This window comes from Tursiops truncatus, chromosome 4 (genome assembly GCF_011762595.2).
Source record: "Tursiops truncatus isolate mTurTru1 chromosome 4, mTurTru1.mat.Y, whole genome shotgun sequence".
NCBI lineage: Eukaryota > Metazoa > Chordata > Mammalia > Artiodactyla > Delphinidae > Tursiops > Tursiops truncatus.
The window spans coordinates 25,302,741-25,318,367 of record NC_047037.1 but is presented as its reverse complement, the minus strand read 5'-3'; the positions used below and the strand labels follow the sequence as shown (position 1 = coordinate 25,318,367).

Genomic DNA, 15,627 nt, shown 5'->3' with positions numbered 1-15,627 from the left:
CGGTGGAGAGGAGAGGGAAACCATATGTACCCCTAGCAAAGAGTATTCCAGGCAAAGGAAACAGCAGGTGCAATGGCTTGATTAGGAGCATATCCACGAAATGTGTGGCTGGAGTGTAGTAACTGAGGGAGTGGATAGTAGGAGATGAGAGGTAATGCTGGGCCGGGTCACACGGGGGCTGGGAGACCATTTAGAGAACTCTGAAGCTCACTGAAAATCAGAATGTCATATACTTTTTTTTTCAAGTGCCCAGGGAAATTAAACGAAAAAGAAATCACCACATAATGGCTCACAAGAAAAATCTCAAAGCAATCCCCCCAAAAAGGAAAAAGTTCAAATCACAACTTCTGATCATAGGTAATAAAGGTAAAAATTCATGACAATGAACAAAAATTCCTACCATCTGGAACTACAAGAAACTTTTCTAATGCAATTCTTAGGTCAAAGAGGAAACTAAAACCAAAGTTATAGAATATCTAAAGAATAACATATCGGAATCAATGGGATATGGCTAAAGCCATGCACAAGAGGAAAAGTCGGGACTTCCCTGGTGGTCCAGTGGTTAAGAATCGGCCTCCCAATGCAGAGGATGCAGGGTTCGATCTCTGGTCAGGGAACGAAGAGCCCACATGCCGCAGGGCAACTAAGCCCACACACCGCAACTACTGAGCCCACGCACTCTGGAGCCTGCGTGCCACAACTAGAGAGAAGCCAGCATGCCACAATGAAGAGCCTGCACACCGCAACGAAAGACCCCACATGCCACAACGAAGATCCCACGTGCCACAACTAAGACCCAATGCAGCCACATACATACATACATACATACATACATACATAAATGGAAAAGTCACAGCCACAAAGACTTTCATTACTAAACAAAGATAATAAAAGTAAATAAAGTATATATCATAGTCTGCAGGGTAGAGAAATAACAAAAGTAACTTCAGGAAAGAGAACAGACTATTAAATACAGATAAAAACAGAAATCAACTGCAAAACAGGAGGTCGATACAAACAAATCTAAGAGATGTTTGGGTTTTTTTAATTTTGGAAATATAATTGCAAATAATTTTGAGAGCATGGATGAAATGGAGGATATTCTAAGAAAACATAAAATACCAAACTGACTCTTAATGGAGAAAGCAATTGTAAACAGACTAATCACCAAAAAAGAAATGGAAAAAGCTATCTAAACTCTACCCCCCACCAAGTCACCAGGCCTAGATGGCATCTCAGGTGATTTCTATAAAATTTCAGGGAACAGAACTAGACATCCAATGCCATTAAATCTGTGATAAAGTAAAGAGAAAGAGAAAACCTCTAAATTCATTTTATAAAGCCAGCATAACACTACTAATCAAAATTGCGAAGATGGTACCGAACTGCAGACGGGCGCCATGGAGGCCTGCGAGCAGGTCCAAAAGGGGCCCTTGAAGCTGAAAGGTGTGGCAGAGCTCAGCATGACCAAGCAGAAGAAAAAGGACAAAGACAAGGCAAAACGCCTGGAAGCGATGGGAATGAGCACAAAGAACAAGGAGAAGAGGTGTGGCCTGGAAATGTGGACCTCGGCCCAGGTGGCCTTGGAGGAGATGCAGCAAATGGAGAGGACCCTGAAGAAAGCATCCCAAACCCACAAACCGAGAGCAGAGGACTCAACACAGACCTGGACACGCTCACGGAGCACTGTGACATGCCCAGCGTCAGCTGGGAAAAGTAGCTTCCCTGCCCCAGGGTATGGGGTGGCACGGAAGGGAAGCAGAAGGCAAAGCTGGGGGTATGTTTGGTGCCTTTGGTATTTTCCAGAAACATTCTTTTACACACACCCTTGTGTCTTCTGCTGAGACAGTGCTTTTCAAAGCAGTGTGCCCTCATTCCGGACTTGATTAAAGTAAGACTGTCCTTTTATTCTATTTTGATTTCTTGGTAGCACACAGGAGGTAAACCATTTTAGTTTGGAATGGGAATTTTTGCAAGTTTATCCAGAGATTAAGGTTGTTTCTGGGTAAGTGCCATGGAAGAGTGTTTTCACCCCTGAGCTGCATCTGCCTCTTTGACAGCCATCCAGCTGCCTTTGCCTGCGTGAGGCTGACTCCAGAGGACAAGGAGCTGATGCCAGGGCAGCCTGCAGCATGTACACCCCCTTCGGGCCCTGCATGGGCTGCCCTGCCAAGCTCCCTCTAGCTTGGGGCTTCTGCTCTTCCACCAAGAGCCTGGGGAGCCTTCAGTCACCCTCCCCAGCCACCTGGCCCATGAGACAACGCAGCCTGGGCGGCAGAACAACTACCTAAGGTGACGATGGAATATACCCCTTGTCCCTTTCTGAATCTGGGCCAGCTCGTAGCCTCTCCTCCCAATACTCCATTCCCGACATGTCTAGTGAGTGTTGCCAAGGCAGACGCTGCTAATCGCGTACAGCATTCTTTGTAACAGAACTCAGACACAGTCTGCTTCCCTACTCTCAACGCTAAGATCGAAGTAGTTCCCGTATTTATTCAGACTTGGCACGTTAATGTGTTTGGCGTTCCTGGCCTAAGGATACCTCAAGGGTGATGGGACCAAGGCGGCAGAGTCCCAGCACAGACAGACATGGGTGCAGTCAAAAAGGAGGACCCAGGTTCTGATGCTGGAGAACCAGGAACTTTGAAGGCCTATACGTGTACTCACTAGATAGGGATCAAACTGCATATGCTACTGGGAGAAATGTCTGTATTGACAAAGACACTGAAAGAATAACAAAGCCAGAAGAGAAACCAGTCTGGGACTCATGTGAACTGCAGAATAAAGGGAAAAAAGTTATTAAAAAAACAGCAAAGATGGTAAAAACAAAAGTAAAAACAACCCTCACCAATCTCATTCATTAATACCAGTGTAAAAATCCTAAAATTCCAGGAAACTATCCAGAGTTTGATTAAACTCGGCATCCATTCCTAATTGTTTTAATTAAGAAAAAAGAAATAAACATTCATTAAAAAATTAAGTTATGGTTACTATCATCTCAAAATAAAACCTTTATCATAATTAAGGTTGCAAAACTACAAATATTTCTACTGTCAAGAATTAAAGACTCAATATGACTACAGTTACTACTATTACTTAATACTGTTGTGGAATACCTATAGTATGACTACATTTAAATAAAATGCAAACTGATTTATAATGATAAAAAGCATATCAGCAGTTGCCTGGAGATAGAGGGAGAGGGAGGGATGGATGACAAAGGCAGGAAGAACCTTTTGGGAGTGATGTAAATGTTTTGTGCCTTGATTATGGTGGTGATGACACAGGTGCATACAAGTGTCAAAACTCACTGAATTTTACACTTGAAATGAATACATCTTATTGTATGTAAATTATTCCCCCAACAGATAAGGAAAAAATAATTTAATTGCACACTTAAGACATGTGTATTTCCCTCCCTGCATGTAATTTTATCTCCATTTTTAAAAAGTGAGAATGATTTATACGTGCTAAAAAAAGAGGCTCTAAGATAAATATTGCTAAGAAAATAAAATTAAAACTGAAGCATGCAGGCTTTCCTGGCGGCACAGTGCTTAAGAATCCGCCTGTCAATGCAGGGGACACAGGTTCGAGCCCTGGGCTGGGAAGATCCCACATGCCGTGGAGCAACTAAGCCTGTGCGCCACAACTACTTAGCCCGTGTGCTACAACTACTGAAGCCCACACGCCTAGAGCCCATGCTCCACAACAAGAGAAGCCACCACAATGAGAAGCCCGCGCACTGCAACGAAGAGTAGCTCCCACTCACAACTAGAGAAAGCCCACGCACAGCAACGAAGACCCAACGCAACCAAAAATAAATAAATAAATTTTAAAAATAAATGACTAAAATAAAATGAAGCATACAAAAGCATAATCACATTTGGGTTTACAATAATAAAAGAAATAAATTTTATTATATATATATGCATATAGAATGTCTGGAATGATACTCAGGAATCTGGTAATAGTGAAGAGTGCCTTTGGGGAGGCAGATTAGGGTCTGTGGTAGAGGAGAGATATTTTTTATTACATACTCTTCGGTACAAGTGAATTTTTATAAACATGTTCATGTAGTATTTTTTCAATTAAAAACGAGATACAATTTTCTTATTGACTTAGACATGGAAGAAACACTAAAAGGCTCAGCAATGTATTTGAAGTCATTCAAATATAAAAAGCATATTTTTACAAAGTATGTTTCTTCAATAACCCCCAAAGACATTTAAAAAATACTTGTCCATCTTTATGTTTAAATAAATAGTAAAAGAATTCCTTCTAAGACAAAACAACAAAAAATCAAAACAACAAAATTCCCCAAGACAATTATGAAACCCTCAAGTAAAGGAGGAGTTGGGGATTCCCTAGCTTGTCCGAATCCCCGAATTGACACAGACAACCCAGAGAGGGACACCGCTGCATCACTCATCACAGTCAATGTCAAGTGCATGATCTACCTACCGAATCGGCTGCCAGATGGTTATTGGAATTGGTGAACTCGGACACCAGCTCATCAGCTACTTCATTATATGATGTTGTGCCTTTCCGCTGAACTTTCTCACACACTTTCATTGAAAAATGTCTCAAGCCTTTTCCATTTTTATCTCCTTTTTTGCTTCGTTTGCTAAAAGAGAAAAAAAAATTATACTCCATTATACTTTAGAGATTTCCTTTACAAAACGTAAAATAATGTGAGAAGACAGGAATTTGATCGATTTTTCATTGAATTAGAGATAAGGAAATGTTTTAAACTTAATTTTTGCCTTAAAAGCCTAATAAAGTGTAAAGCTAGAGTGCTTTTCTATGCCCATTCATTTATTCAATAAATATTTACTGACCAGTTACTTATTATTATGTGCCAGGGACTGTTTTACACATTGGGAGAAGATCCGTGAAAACAACAGACAAAAACTCTGCACTTGCAGTTTATATTCTCAATACTTATCATTTTTTATTCTATATATGGTGCAGCTTTTTTTTTTCCACCTAAAATTAAAAATACCACTGTTTTCAGGTTCAGTTATCTACTCAATTTTCAATCAGAGGTCATTGGTATTAATAACGAATCTACATCTTCGGTTATCTTAAGTTAGGTTAATGCCTAGGTCTAACCTTTGATAACTTAATCATTAAAATTTCAGGGGCACAGTTTAGTTCTACTAATATCTGAGTACCAATTATATAATAGGAACTGTATTAGGGACTAGAAGTACAAAAATGATAACCGAGGCAAAATCCTTTCCCTCAATGAGTCTTGAGGCCGGAAGAGAGACAAAGCCGACATATAATGACAGATAATTCTAATATAATGACGTAAGTGCCAAGTCAGAGTTATTCACAATGTTCTATGGGAACTGGGAAGAGGGATATCTAGTCTAACTGGAGGAAGTCTTCCTGGAGTAAGAATCAGTGAAAAGAATCAACAAAATGAAAAGGAAATCCATGGAATGGGAGAAAATATTTGCAAACCCTTTATGTGGTAAGTGGTTAATATCTAAAATATCTAAGAAACATCTACGACTCAATAGCAAAACAAATAACACAATTAAAAAATAGGCAAAGGACATGAATAGACATTTCTCCAAAGAAAACATACAAATGGCCAACAGCTATATGAAAAGGTGTTCAACATCACTAATCGTAAGAGAAACACAAATCAAAACCACAATGACATATGATCTCACACCTGTCAGGACGACTATTATTTAAAAAAAAAAGATAACAAGTGTTGGTGAGAGTGTAGAGAAATTACAATAGAACCCTTGCACATTGTTGGTGGGAATGTAAAAATGGTACAGCTGCTATGGAAAAAAAATATGGAGGTTCCTCAAAAAATTAAAAATGGAACTACCATATAATCCAGCAATCCCATTTCTGGGTATATACCCAAAAGAATTGAAATCAGGATCTCAAAGAGATATATCGGTCATGTTCATTGCAGCTTTATTCACAATAGTCAAGATATGGAAAACTCATAGATGGATGAATGGATAAAGAAAATATGGGGGGGGTGTATGTATATATATATACACACATACACACTGGAATATTATTCAGTCTTGAAAAAGAATAAAACCCTGCCATATGTGACAACATGGATGAACCTGGAGGACATCATGCTAAGTGAAATGAGCCAGTCACAGAAGGACAAACATTGCATGATTCCACTCACATGAGGGATCTGAAATAGTCAAACTCACAGAAGCGGAGAGTAGAATGGTGCCTGCCAGAGGCTGGAGGGAAAGGGGAAATGGGGAGTTTGCTATGCAAAGGAACCTAGACTTTATCATATTCCATCAGTATAATTATATTTGTTTATAAGTTATTTACATGTTCTACTGTGTTATGTCCATTAAGAAATATATGCTAAATGTACTTTTCAAAAGAATAAGGACAGATGTCTACTTTCTTTTTCCCACACTCCCAATCATCTGTGTAGTACTCACTGTGGTCACAGACTACTATTGAAATACTGGGATGCCACTAAATGGTATTGAGTGGGGGAGTGGCCTGGTGAAATTATCAGTGAGGCAGAGATTCTGGCAGCAGAGTAACTTACGAAGGGCAGAAACAGAAACAGGAAGACCTGTTGAGAGGCTACTGTAATAGCCCAGGCAAGCAGTGCTGAATTTCAGGAAACTGGTAGGACCGGATAAGAAGAGATGGATTTGCAAAAATGTTAAAGATAAAAACCAGTGGAGGACTTCCCTGGTGGCGCAGTGGTTAACAATCTGCCTGCCAATGCAGGAGACACAGGTTCAATCCCTGGTCCAGCAAGATCCCACATACTGCGGAGCAACTAAGCCCATGAGCCACAACTACTGAGCCTGCACGCCAAACTACTGAAGCCCGCATGCCCTAGAGCCCACACTCTGCAACTACTGAGCCCGGGAGGCACAACTACTAAAGCCCACGTGCCTAGAGCCCGTGCTCCACAACAAGAGAAGCCACCGCAATGAGAAGCCCGTGCACCGCAACAAAGAGTAGTGCCCCGCTCACCGCAACTAGAGAAAGCCCGCGCACAGAAACGAAGACCCAACGCAGCCAAAAAAAAAAAAAAAAAAAAAATCAATGGAACTAAATGATTGATCGATGTGGATTGTAAGGAAGAAGAAATAGGACAATGATCCTTAAAAGGAGGGGTCATTTACTGAGATCAAGGAGACAGGAATGAATTCATGAATTCCATTTTAAACCTTCTCATTTGCACTGTCCAGTACTCTAGGTGTAACCCACATGTGTCTGTTGAACACCTGGAATGTGCCAAGTCTGAATTGGGTATGCTGTCAGTGTGAAATACACACTGCATTTCAAAGACCTTCATGAGAAATGAAGGTAAAAGAGCTCATGTATAATTTTTATAACTACATGCGGAAATATATTATTTTAGATATACTAGATTAAATAAAAGATATATAATCAATTTCACATACTTCCATCTACTTTTTTTTTTTTTTTTTGCGGTACGCGGGCCTCTCACCGTTGTGGCCTCTCCCGTTGCGGAGCACAGGCTCCGGACGCGCAGGCTCAGCGGCCATGGCTCACGGGCCCAGCCGCTCCGTGGCATGTGGGATCTTCCCGGACCGGGGCACGAACCCGTGTCCCCTGCATCGGCAGGCGGACTCTCAACCACTGCGCCACCAGGGAAGCCCTCCATCTACTTTTTAAATTGGCTGCTGGAAAATTAAAACTTACATGTGTCTTGTATTACATGCTATCGGGCAGCAATGATGTTGAGTTTGACATGCCTATAGAACATCCAAATGGGTGTATTCAATAGATAGTTGAATATATTAGTCTACAGCTAGTGGGAGAGGTCACTTACAAACTTATCAGCACGTGTACCCATGCCAACTCTCCTTCCTACCAGTCTCAGAGAATTAGGTAACCCTCTTCCTTTTCAAATCTAACTTCCTTTTACAAGATGACAGCTTTACTGAAATACCATTTACGTACCATGAACTTCGTCTTTTTAAAGTATACAATTCAGTGGTTTTCAGAAGTTGTGCAACCATCACCACAACCTAATTTCTTCATCCTAAAAGGAAACTCTGTACCCATGAGCAGTCACTCCTCAGCCTCCCTGCCCCCTGTACCTGGCAACCACTATTCTATTTTCTGTTTCTATGGAACTGCCTATTCTTCAATGTCAACTTTGCAAATGGAGTGCTTCTGTTTCTGTATTGTTTGCTTTCCTTGAGTTGGCCCATCCAGTGTTTTGTTTGTTTTTTGAATGTACAACCTATGATGGAAGCTGAATCTGTTCAAGACTCCAGCTCCACCTACCAGTTTGAAGGAAATACCGAGGACAGAAGAACACGTTAAACTATACAAGAGAGATGCGATACGCAAAATCTTTAGGATTCCTCTTCAGGACATATAATGGAGTTTCTTCAACTAATAATTTGTAAGGGAAAAGAGGAGCGAAAGAGTGAGAGACATACAGAGGGGGAATCTACAGATTATAAAAGACATCAATTTATTTAAATTCTGATTCATACAGACTGTAAACACACACACACACCCCAGTTATGGGGGAGTCTGGGAACACAGCAATAGCAGCGTAGTTCTCAAACTCTCCAAATCCCCACATAAAAACAGATGGAACGACTAGGCAGCAAAACCTAAACCCCTCGACAACATTTACAACAAAACTAGATGACAAAGTACCTTCAACAAATGCCAGAATACAAACTACCAATAGCCAAAAGGCCTACACGGTAGTGTCTGCGTGGGCAGAAAAAGAGAGATTCAATGAGGCTGCATTTAATGGAACTCAGAACAGAATAAGCCCAAAATAGGCAACAAGAATTTGCTAGAAAGCACAACAGGCCAATTTGAGAGCAGCAGTTGAAATGAGAAGGAGTTTTGACCTCTCAGTACCAGCTGAGTGCAAGAGGCTGCCAACAAAGACTGAAGAGGTTGCAACAATCTAGCCCGTATGACTCCCACGAGTGATATTCAAGAGAAAATTAGAAATATTGGAGGGAGGCGAAGAATATATAGACAATAAGAGGATCTGAAGAAGAAAATCAAGGCAAGGGAACAGAATAAATACTAAATGCTAAGTAAGTCAAGAAAGTGTTCATGAAATAAAAGGAAAAAGAGACTATCAGCCTAGAATGACAAACACCAAAACATTCTAGTAAAACTGCTGTATTTCAAAGAACTTTTTAGGTATCTAGAAAAAGAGAGTATCCTATTTTTCAACAGCAAATTGTTACATTAGAAGAATATTAATATATTTAAGAATTTGAAAGAAAGTATGAGACAAGGATTTTTGTATCCAGCATAACTGACTTAGACAATCAGAATGACTAAAGAAACATTGACATAAAGGCCTTGTGAGTGTTTATGTATAGTTACCTGTAGACGTGAGACAAAATGAGGGCTAAGAGGCAGAGAGTATAGTATTTAAATAGGCAAATGCTCAAATACTGTGGGACTATTATGTATGACCATTAGAAGAATGGGAAGAGAATGGAGAGAGCATATGTAAAAAATTTTTTTAATGTTTTCAATAATCATGTTAATGATTATATTAGTATTATTATTTGGGACTATTGAGCATGTACTATGGGATAAAGTCAACGAGTAATTACCATATACATTAATTCTAACATCTCATCCCCAACATCCTTAAAGATCAAGATTCTTGGAATGGAAAAAAGAGGATTGGGATGTAATGGAGAAGAGGTTTAATAAGATTTGAATTGGAAATATCAATATGAACTCATGAAGTACTGTATCTTTGTGGGTGTGTATCTTAGCTCTCTCCATTTAAAAGGACTAGAAAATATGACCAACCTGGTAGCAGAGAGCATCCTTAGCCCCTAACTGGAGCTTGACATATAATTCACCCTAAAGGAAACCAGAGCTTCTTAGAGAAATGGCTGATTCCATGTACAGGGCAGGAAATGGACAAGATGAACTTGGAACATCTTGCCACACCAGATAACAAACAAGCTATCAAAGTCATCTAGGGTCATATCAAAAGGACTTATGAGTCAAGTATTATAGAAGAGGCTCCCACAGACCTAAGACGGGACAATTTAAGTTTTAATAGTGACAATTGCATTGTATGAAACCCATCAAATACGTTTACATTCATGAGTTTATAATGATTTTTTTTTTTTTTTTTTGCGGTACACGGGCCTCTCACTGTTGTGGCCTCTCCCGTTGCGGAGCACAGGCTCCGGACGCGCAGGCTCAGCGGCCATGGCTCACGGGCCCAGCCGCTCCGCGGCATGTGGGATCTTCCCGGACCGGGGCACCAACCCGCGTCCCCTGCATCGGCAGGCAGACTCTCAACCACTGCGCCACCAGGGAAGCCTTATAATGATATTTTTAGGCCACATTGTGTGGCATGCGGGATCTTAGTTCCCCAGTCAGGGATCGAACCTGTGCCCCCTGCATTGGGAGCACAGAGTCTTAACCACTGGACCACCAGGGAAGTCCCTATAATGATATTTTTTAAAGGGAAGACTTGTTCACCTTTGGAGGAAGACAGAAACAAACTCATCATCTTGAAAACTGGTCAGTAAAGGGAAGGGATCACGCTTTATTCTGCTTTCCTATATAAACTGTCCCTTCAGGTAAACAAACTGTAGAAGAGGAAAAGAGTCTTTATATAAAAGTAGTGCCTGTAGTAAATGAAGTAGAAGTGACAGAATAACACTAACAGCCACACACCATGAATGAACAGATACAAGCATTAAGCATCAGTGGTGTTCACATCATAAAAAGAGAGATAATCAAATGTTATGTGCCTTTTAACGGAAGAACACACTACTACCTATATTCCAGCCAAAGGATCAAACGTCAGTCTAATAAAGCCTCTGAATCTTACTGCCAAACTACAGAAATACAGGGAACAGAGAAACATACTGAGATGCACGTGAGTGTGCAACCAGCGAAATCTAGACTGTGGGAAATTTGATAGGTCAAATGGCCTAGTTCCTTCCACAACTAAAGTATAGGAAAATAATGGGACAGAGGAAAATTCTATATATAAAACACAATCAACTTTTGTTTTTAGTGAGCAAGACTAAAATGTTCCAAAGGATGCACATTTAGGTGATAAAACTAATTAAACATGCAAGAAAGTGATAACTATAAAAATCAGGGTAATGGTTATTTATAGGGGAGAGAGGGGATGGGGGCATATGGAGGGGCTTCTGGGGTTCTACTTCCTCATCTGGTGATGGTTACAAGAGTGTTTGCCTTAGAGTAACTCATTAGTTATACATTTGCTTTTTGGTGATTTTCTGTATCTGTATTTTATTTGACAAAATTTTAAGAAAAGCAAACAAACAAAACATGACATTTGAAACAACTCGAAATCTGAATGCTTACTAGATATTTGATATTAAGGAATTACTGCTAATTTTCTTAGGTATAATAATGATATGTTTAAAAATGAGTCTTTTTAGAAATAAATACTGAGATACGATGAAGATGATAGGATGTCCTGGATTTGCTTTAAAATAATATAGAAGGGATAGGGACTTCCCTGGTGGTCCAGTGGTTAAGAATCCATCTTCCAATGCAGGCGACGTGGGCTCGATCCCTGGTCAGGGAACTAAGATCCCACATGCTGTGGGGCAACTAAGCCCATACACCACAACTAGAGAGCCTGCGTGCCACAACTACAGAGCCCATGTGCTCTGGAGGCTGCACACCACAACTAGAGAGCTGTGCACCGCAACCACTGAGCCCGTGTGCTCTGGAGCCCATGCACCACAACTAGAGAGAAACCCACGCACTGCTACGAAGAGCCCGCACACGGCAACAAAAGTTCCTGTGTGCCGCAACTAAGACCTGACACAGCCAAAAATAAAAAATAAATAAAATAATGTAGAAGGGGTATATACAAAACAAGATACACCATTATTGCTTAAGTTCAGAGACGGGTACATAGGAGGCTCATAATATGAATCATGTACTTCTATATTTAAATTTCTCCAAAATAAAGAGTTTTTTAAAAAAGAAGAGAAAAATAATGGTTCTAGCATATCCTCGGTTATTTACATAGATTTAGTCCTTAGGCTCAGTTTCCTCCACTCAGCCCAGCCTTCTCAGGAAGGGGTCCTTATACATCACAATACCGTATTAATACAAAGGAGAACTCAACATGTCCAATCCATAACTCCTGAACCTACTCCAGTTCTCATCTAGGTGAGTGACGGCACCATCCACCCAATCACCCGAGCCAGAAACAACAGATTCATCCTAATCTCCCTTTCTATCTAATCAGTCTAATTCTGTCAAATCTAATCTAAGTCTTGTCCTAAAGAGTTCTTAAATTCAACCTCTTCTCTCTGTTCCCACTGCCGTAAGTTCAGGCCCTCATAATCTCTCTCAGAATATAACTAGACATAAAAAAGAACGAAATAATGCCACTTACAACAACATGGATGGACCAAGAGATTATCATACTAAGTGAAGTCAGAAAGAGAAAGACAAATATCATATGATATTGCTTATATGCAGAATATTTTTAAAAATGATACAAATTAACTTATTTTTACAAAACAGAAATATACTCACAGACATAGAAAACAAACTTATGGTTCCTGAAGGGGAAAGCGTGAGGGAAGGAGGATAAACTAGGAGTTTGGGGTTAGAATATACACACTACTATATATAAAATAGATAACCAACAAGAACCTACTGTATAGCACAGGGAACCATACTCAATATCTTATAATAACCTATAAGGGAAAAGAATCTGAAAAAAATATATATATATATATACAGACACAAACAATATATAATTGAATCACTCTGCTGTACACCTGAAACTAATACTGTAAATCAACTATATTTCAATAAGTTTTTTTTTTTAAAAAGGAAAAAAAAAGAATATAACTGGAGCCATATAACTCTTTTCCTTTGTGCTGCGTAGAGGCGAGGGCTTTCAATCCCTCCTCCACATGGCCATCCTGGTGACCTTTCTACATAACCCTAATAACCTGGTGCTAATGGTAGTAAAGAGCATACACTCCCTGAATTTAAGTGTGTACCAGTCATTGGACTAAGTAATTTCATTTCTCAAAAGAATTCATCAATTCCTGTCTGCTACATACATTTCCCCACACAACCCACTCTACGCTGATCTGTCCTTAGAGTTTAGTGTATTCAGACATAAATGGCTAGTCACACCTAAATTTACGTAATTAGTGCAAGTTAGGTAACAAAATACTTAAGAATTGCTAGAGACAGGAGTTATTTTGAAAGAAATACGTTGTGTGTGGGATTTTACATTTATGTTAAGAATTGGACAATGGCTTAAAGTAAATAAAATCCTTAACTCAGTGTTTACATACTTTTTAAAAGCCAGGGATGAAGCAGGGTTGTTGTTTTTCATATAATTGTAGGTCTTTTTTAAAAAGAGTAATAAGACAATCATACAGTAGTTTTGGGGGGATCACTTGACTAATTTGCCCTCTACAGTCATACCTGGATAATATTTAAAGGAAGAAACTAGATAGGAATAACTAGATTTTTAACAACTATTAAATGCTTATGAACATATTCTCGAAACACAGATATAAGACTACAGTATGAGTTTTATACGGTTAGTTCAGTGTACGAATTGATAGACTTGAAGAAAGCTGTGGCTAAGTATCAACACTGGTAAACTATTTATTAACTATATATTTTCAGCAGTTTACTTCATTTAACTCTGATCCCACAGTTTTCGTTGATCTGAAAAATACAGACATAAATACCCATCTTGCTGTGAGGATTAAATCATACATCACATATAAAACTGGTCCAGGAAGATCCCACATGCCGTAGAGCAACTAAGCCCGTGCGCCACAACTACTGAGCCTGCGCTCTAGAGCCCGCGAGCCACAACTACTGAGCCCACGTGCCACAACTACTGAAGCCCGCGCACCTAGAGCCTGTGCTCCGCAACGAGAGAAGCTACCGCAATGAGAAGCCTGCGCACCGCAACGAAGAGTAGACCCCACTCGCCGCAACCAGAGAAAGCCCACACGCAGCAACGAAGACCCAACGCAGCCAAAAATAAATAAATTAGTTAATTAACTTTTTTAAAAAAAGAAATTAAGCCTGACCTTTGGAAGGCTGGTGGAGCAGCATGCCGAAACCCAATCAATGTCTACATTAAAATTCAACAGAATTTAGAATAGCTAATACCTGCAGTACACAGATAGGAGATTTGGTTCTGCGACCAATTCTATAAACCACTTCTTTAAAAGTTAAGTGAACAACACCTCTAGTAAAAGAACATTAAAAGGTAAAAGGCTATATAAAGAACTCAACAACAACAAAAACAACTCAACTCAAAAATGGACAAAGGACTTGAAAAGATGTTTCTTCCAAGAAGATATACAAATGGCCAGTAAGTACATAAAAAGACGATCAACATCGCTAATCACTAGGGAAATGCAAATCAAACCCACAATGAGACACCACTCACACACATTAGGATGGCTATTATTAAAAACAACAACAAAAAACAGTTAAGTGTTGGGAGGATGTGGAAAAATTGGAGCCTTCATGCACTGCTGGTGGGAATGTAAAACGGTGCAGCCATTGTAGAAAATACTATGGTAGTTCCACAAAAAACTGAGCATATAATTACCATATGATCCAGCAATTCCACGTTAGGGTATATACCCAAAGAAATTTAAAGTAGGGTCTCCAACAGATGTTTGTATACCCACTTTCATACCAGCAGTATTCACAATAGCCAAAAGGTGAAAACAACCCAAATATCTATCAATAGATGAATGAATAAACAGAATGTGGTAAATGCACATAACAGATTCCTCAGCTTTTAAAAAAATGAAATTCTGATAGAACATGAATGAACCTTGAAGACATGATAAGTGAAATAAGCCAGACACAAAAGGGTAAACATTGTATGATTCCTCTTATATGAGGCACCTAAAATAGTCAAATTTATAGAGACAGAAAGTAAAACTATGGTTACCGCAGACTGGAAGAGGAGAAAGTGGGGAGTTATTGCTTAATCAGTAAGGAGTGGCAGTATGGGATGGTGAAAAAGTTCTGCAGATGGCTAGTGGCAACAGATGCACAATAATTTCTTATTTATTTTCTCAGTGGTTTTTTTGCTTTTGAACTTATTTATGTTTTGTTGTCTTTTGTGCTTAAGTGTTGATGGCTTCACGAGCCTGAATATCTATAAAATAAGATGTTGTGGTTTTAGCATTTCATCATTATTTCGAAAAAAGCCAAACTCAGTATACAAGGGAACATGCTTCTGAGCAAAACAAACTTTATTGTTCTTCATTCTTTAAACTATTTCCATTGTCACATCTGGCTTACTACTACTGTCACCACATTCAGAAAAGATGTGCCTTTTCTTGACAAAAATAGTTCAGGAATGCTTGTTTCCCCACCACAAAATGAGGGTTAAAACCAAAATAACTCAGGACTTCCCTATCGGTCTAGTGGTTAAGATTCCGTGCTTCCACTGCAGGGGACGCAGGTTCAATCCCTGGTGGGGGAAGTTGCATGTGCTGCGCAGTGCGGCCAAAAAAACCCAAAGTTAATTTAGCTTTGTTAAACTTAAAAAAACTTAAAGTTAAACTTTTCTAATTTAGCTAATAATTTAAAATGATAAATTTAAAA

At 39.5% G+C, this 15,627-nt stretch overlaps 1 protein-coding gene and 1 pseudogene across 10 annotated transcripts in view; one reads left to right on the top strand and one right to left on the bottom strand.

Annotated features, from left to right (window-relative positions):
- TFDP2 (transcription factor Dp-2) overlaps positions 1–15,627 on the bottom strand; it is a 171,148-nt gene that overhangs the window by 24,327 nt on the left and 131,194 nt on the right. For all 10 annotated transcript variants that reach the window (XM_073803749.1, XM_073803746.1, XM_073803747.1 and 7 more), the window contains one exon: positions 4,462–4,624. In XM_073803749.1, coding sequence (XP_073659850.1) covers positions 4,462–4,624 — 163 coding nt within the window. The remainder of the gene's footprint in view (positions 1–4,461; positions 4,625–15,627) is intronic.
- Positions 1,401–1,720, top strand: LOC117312120 (protein FAM32A-like; annotated as a pseudogene).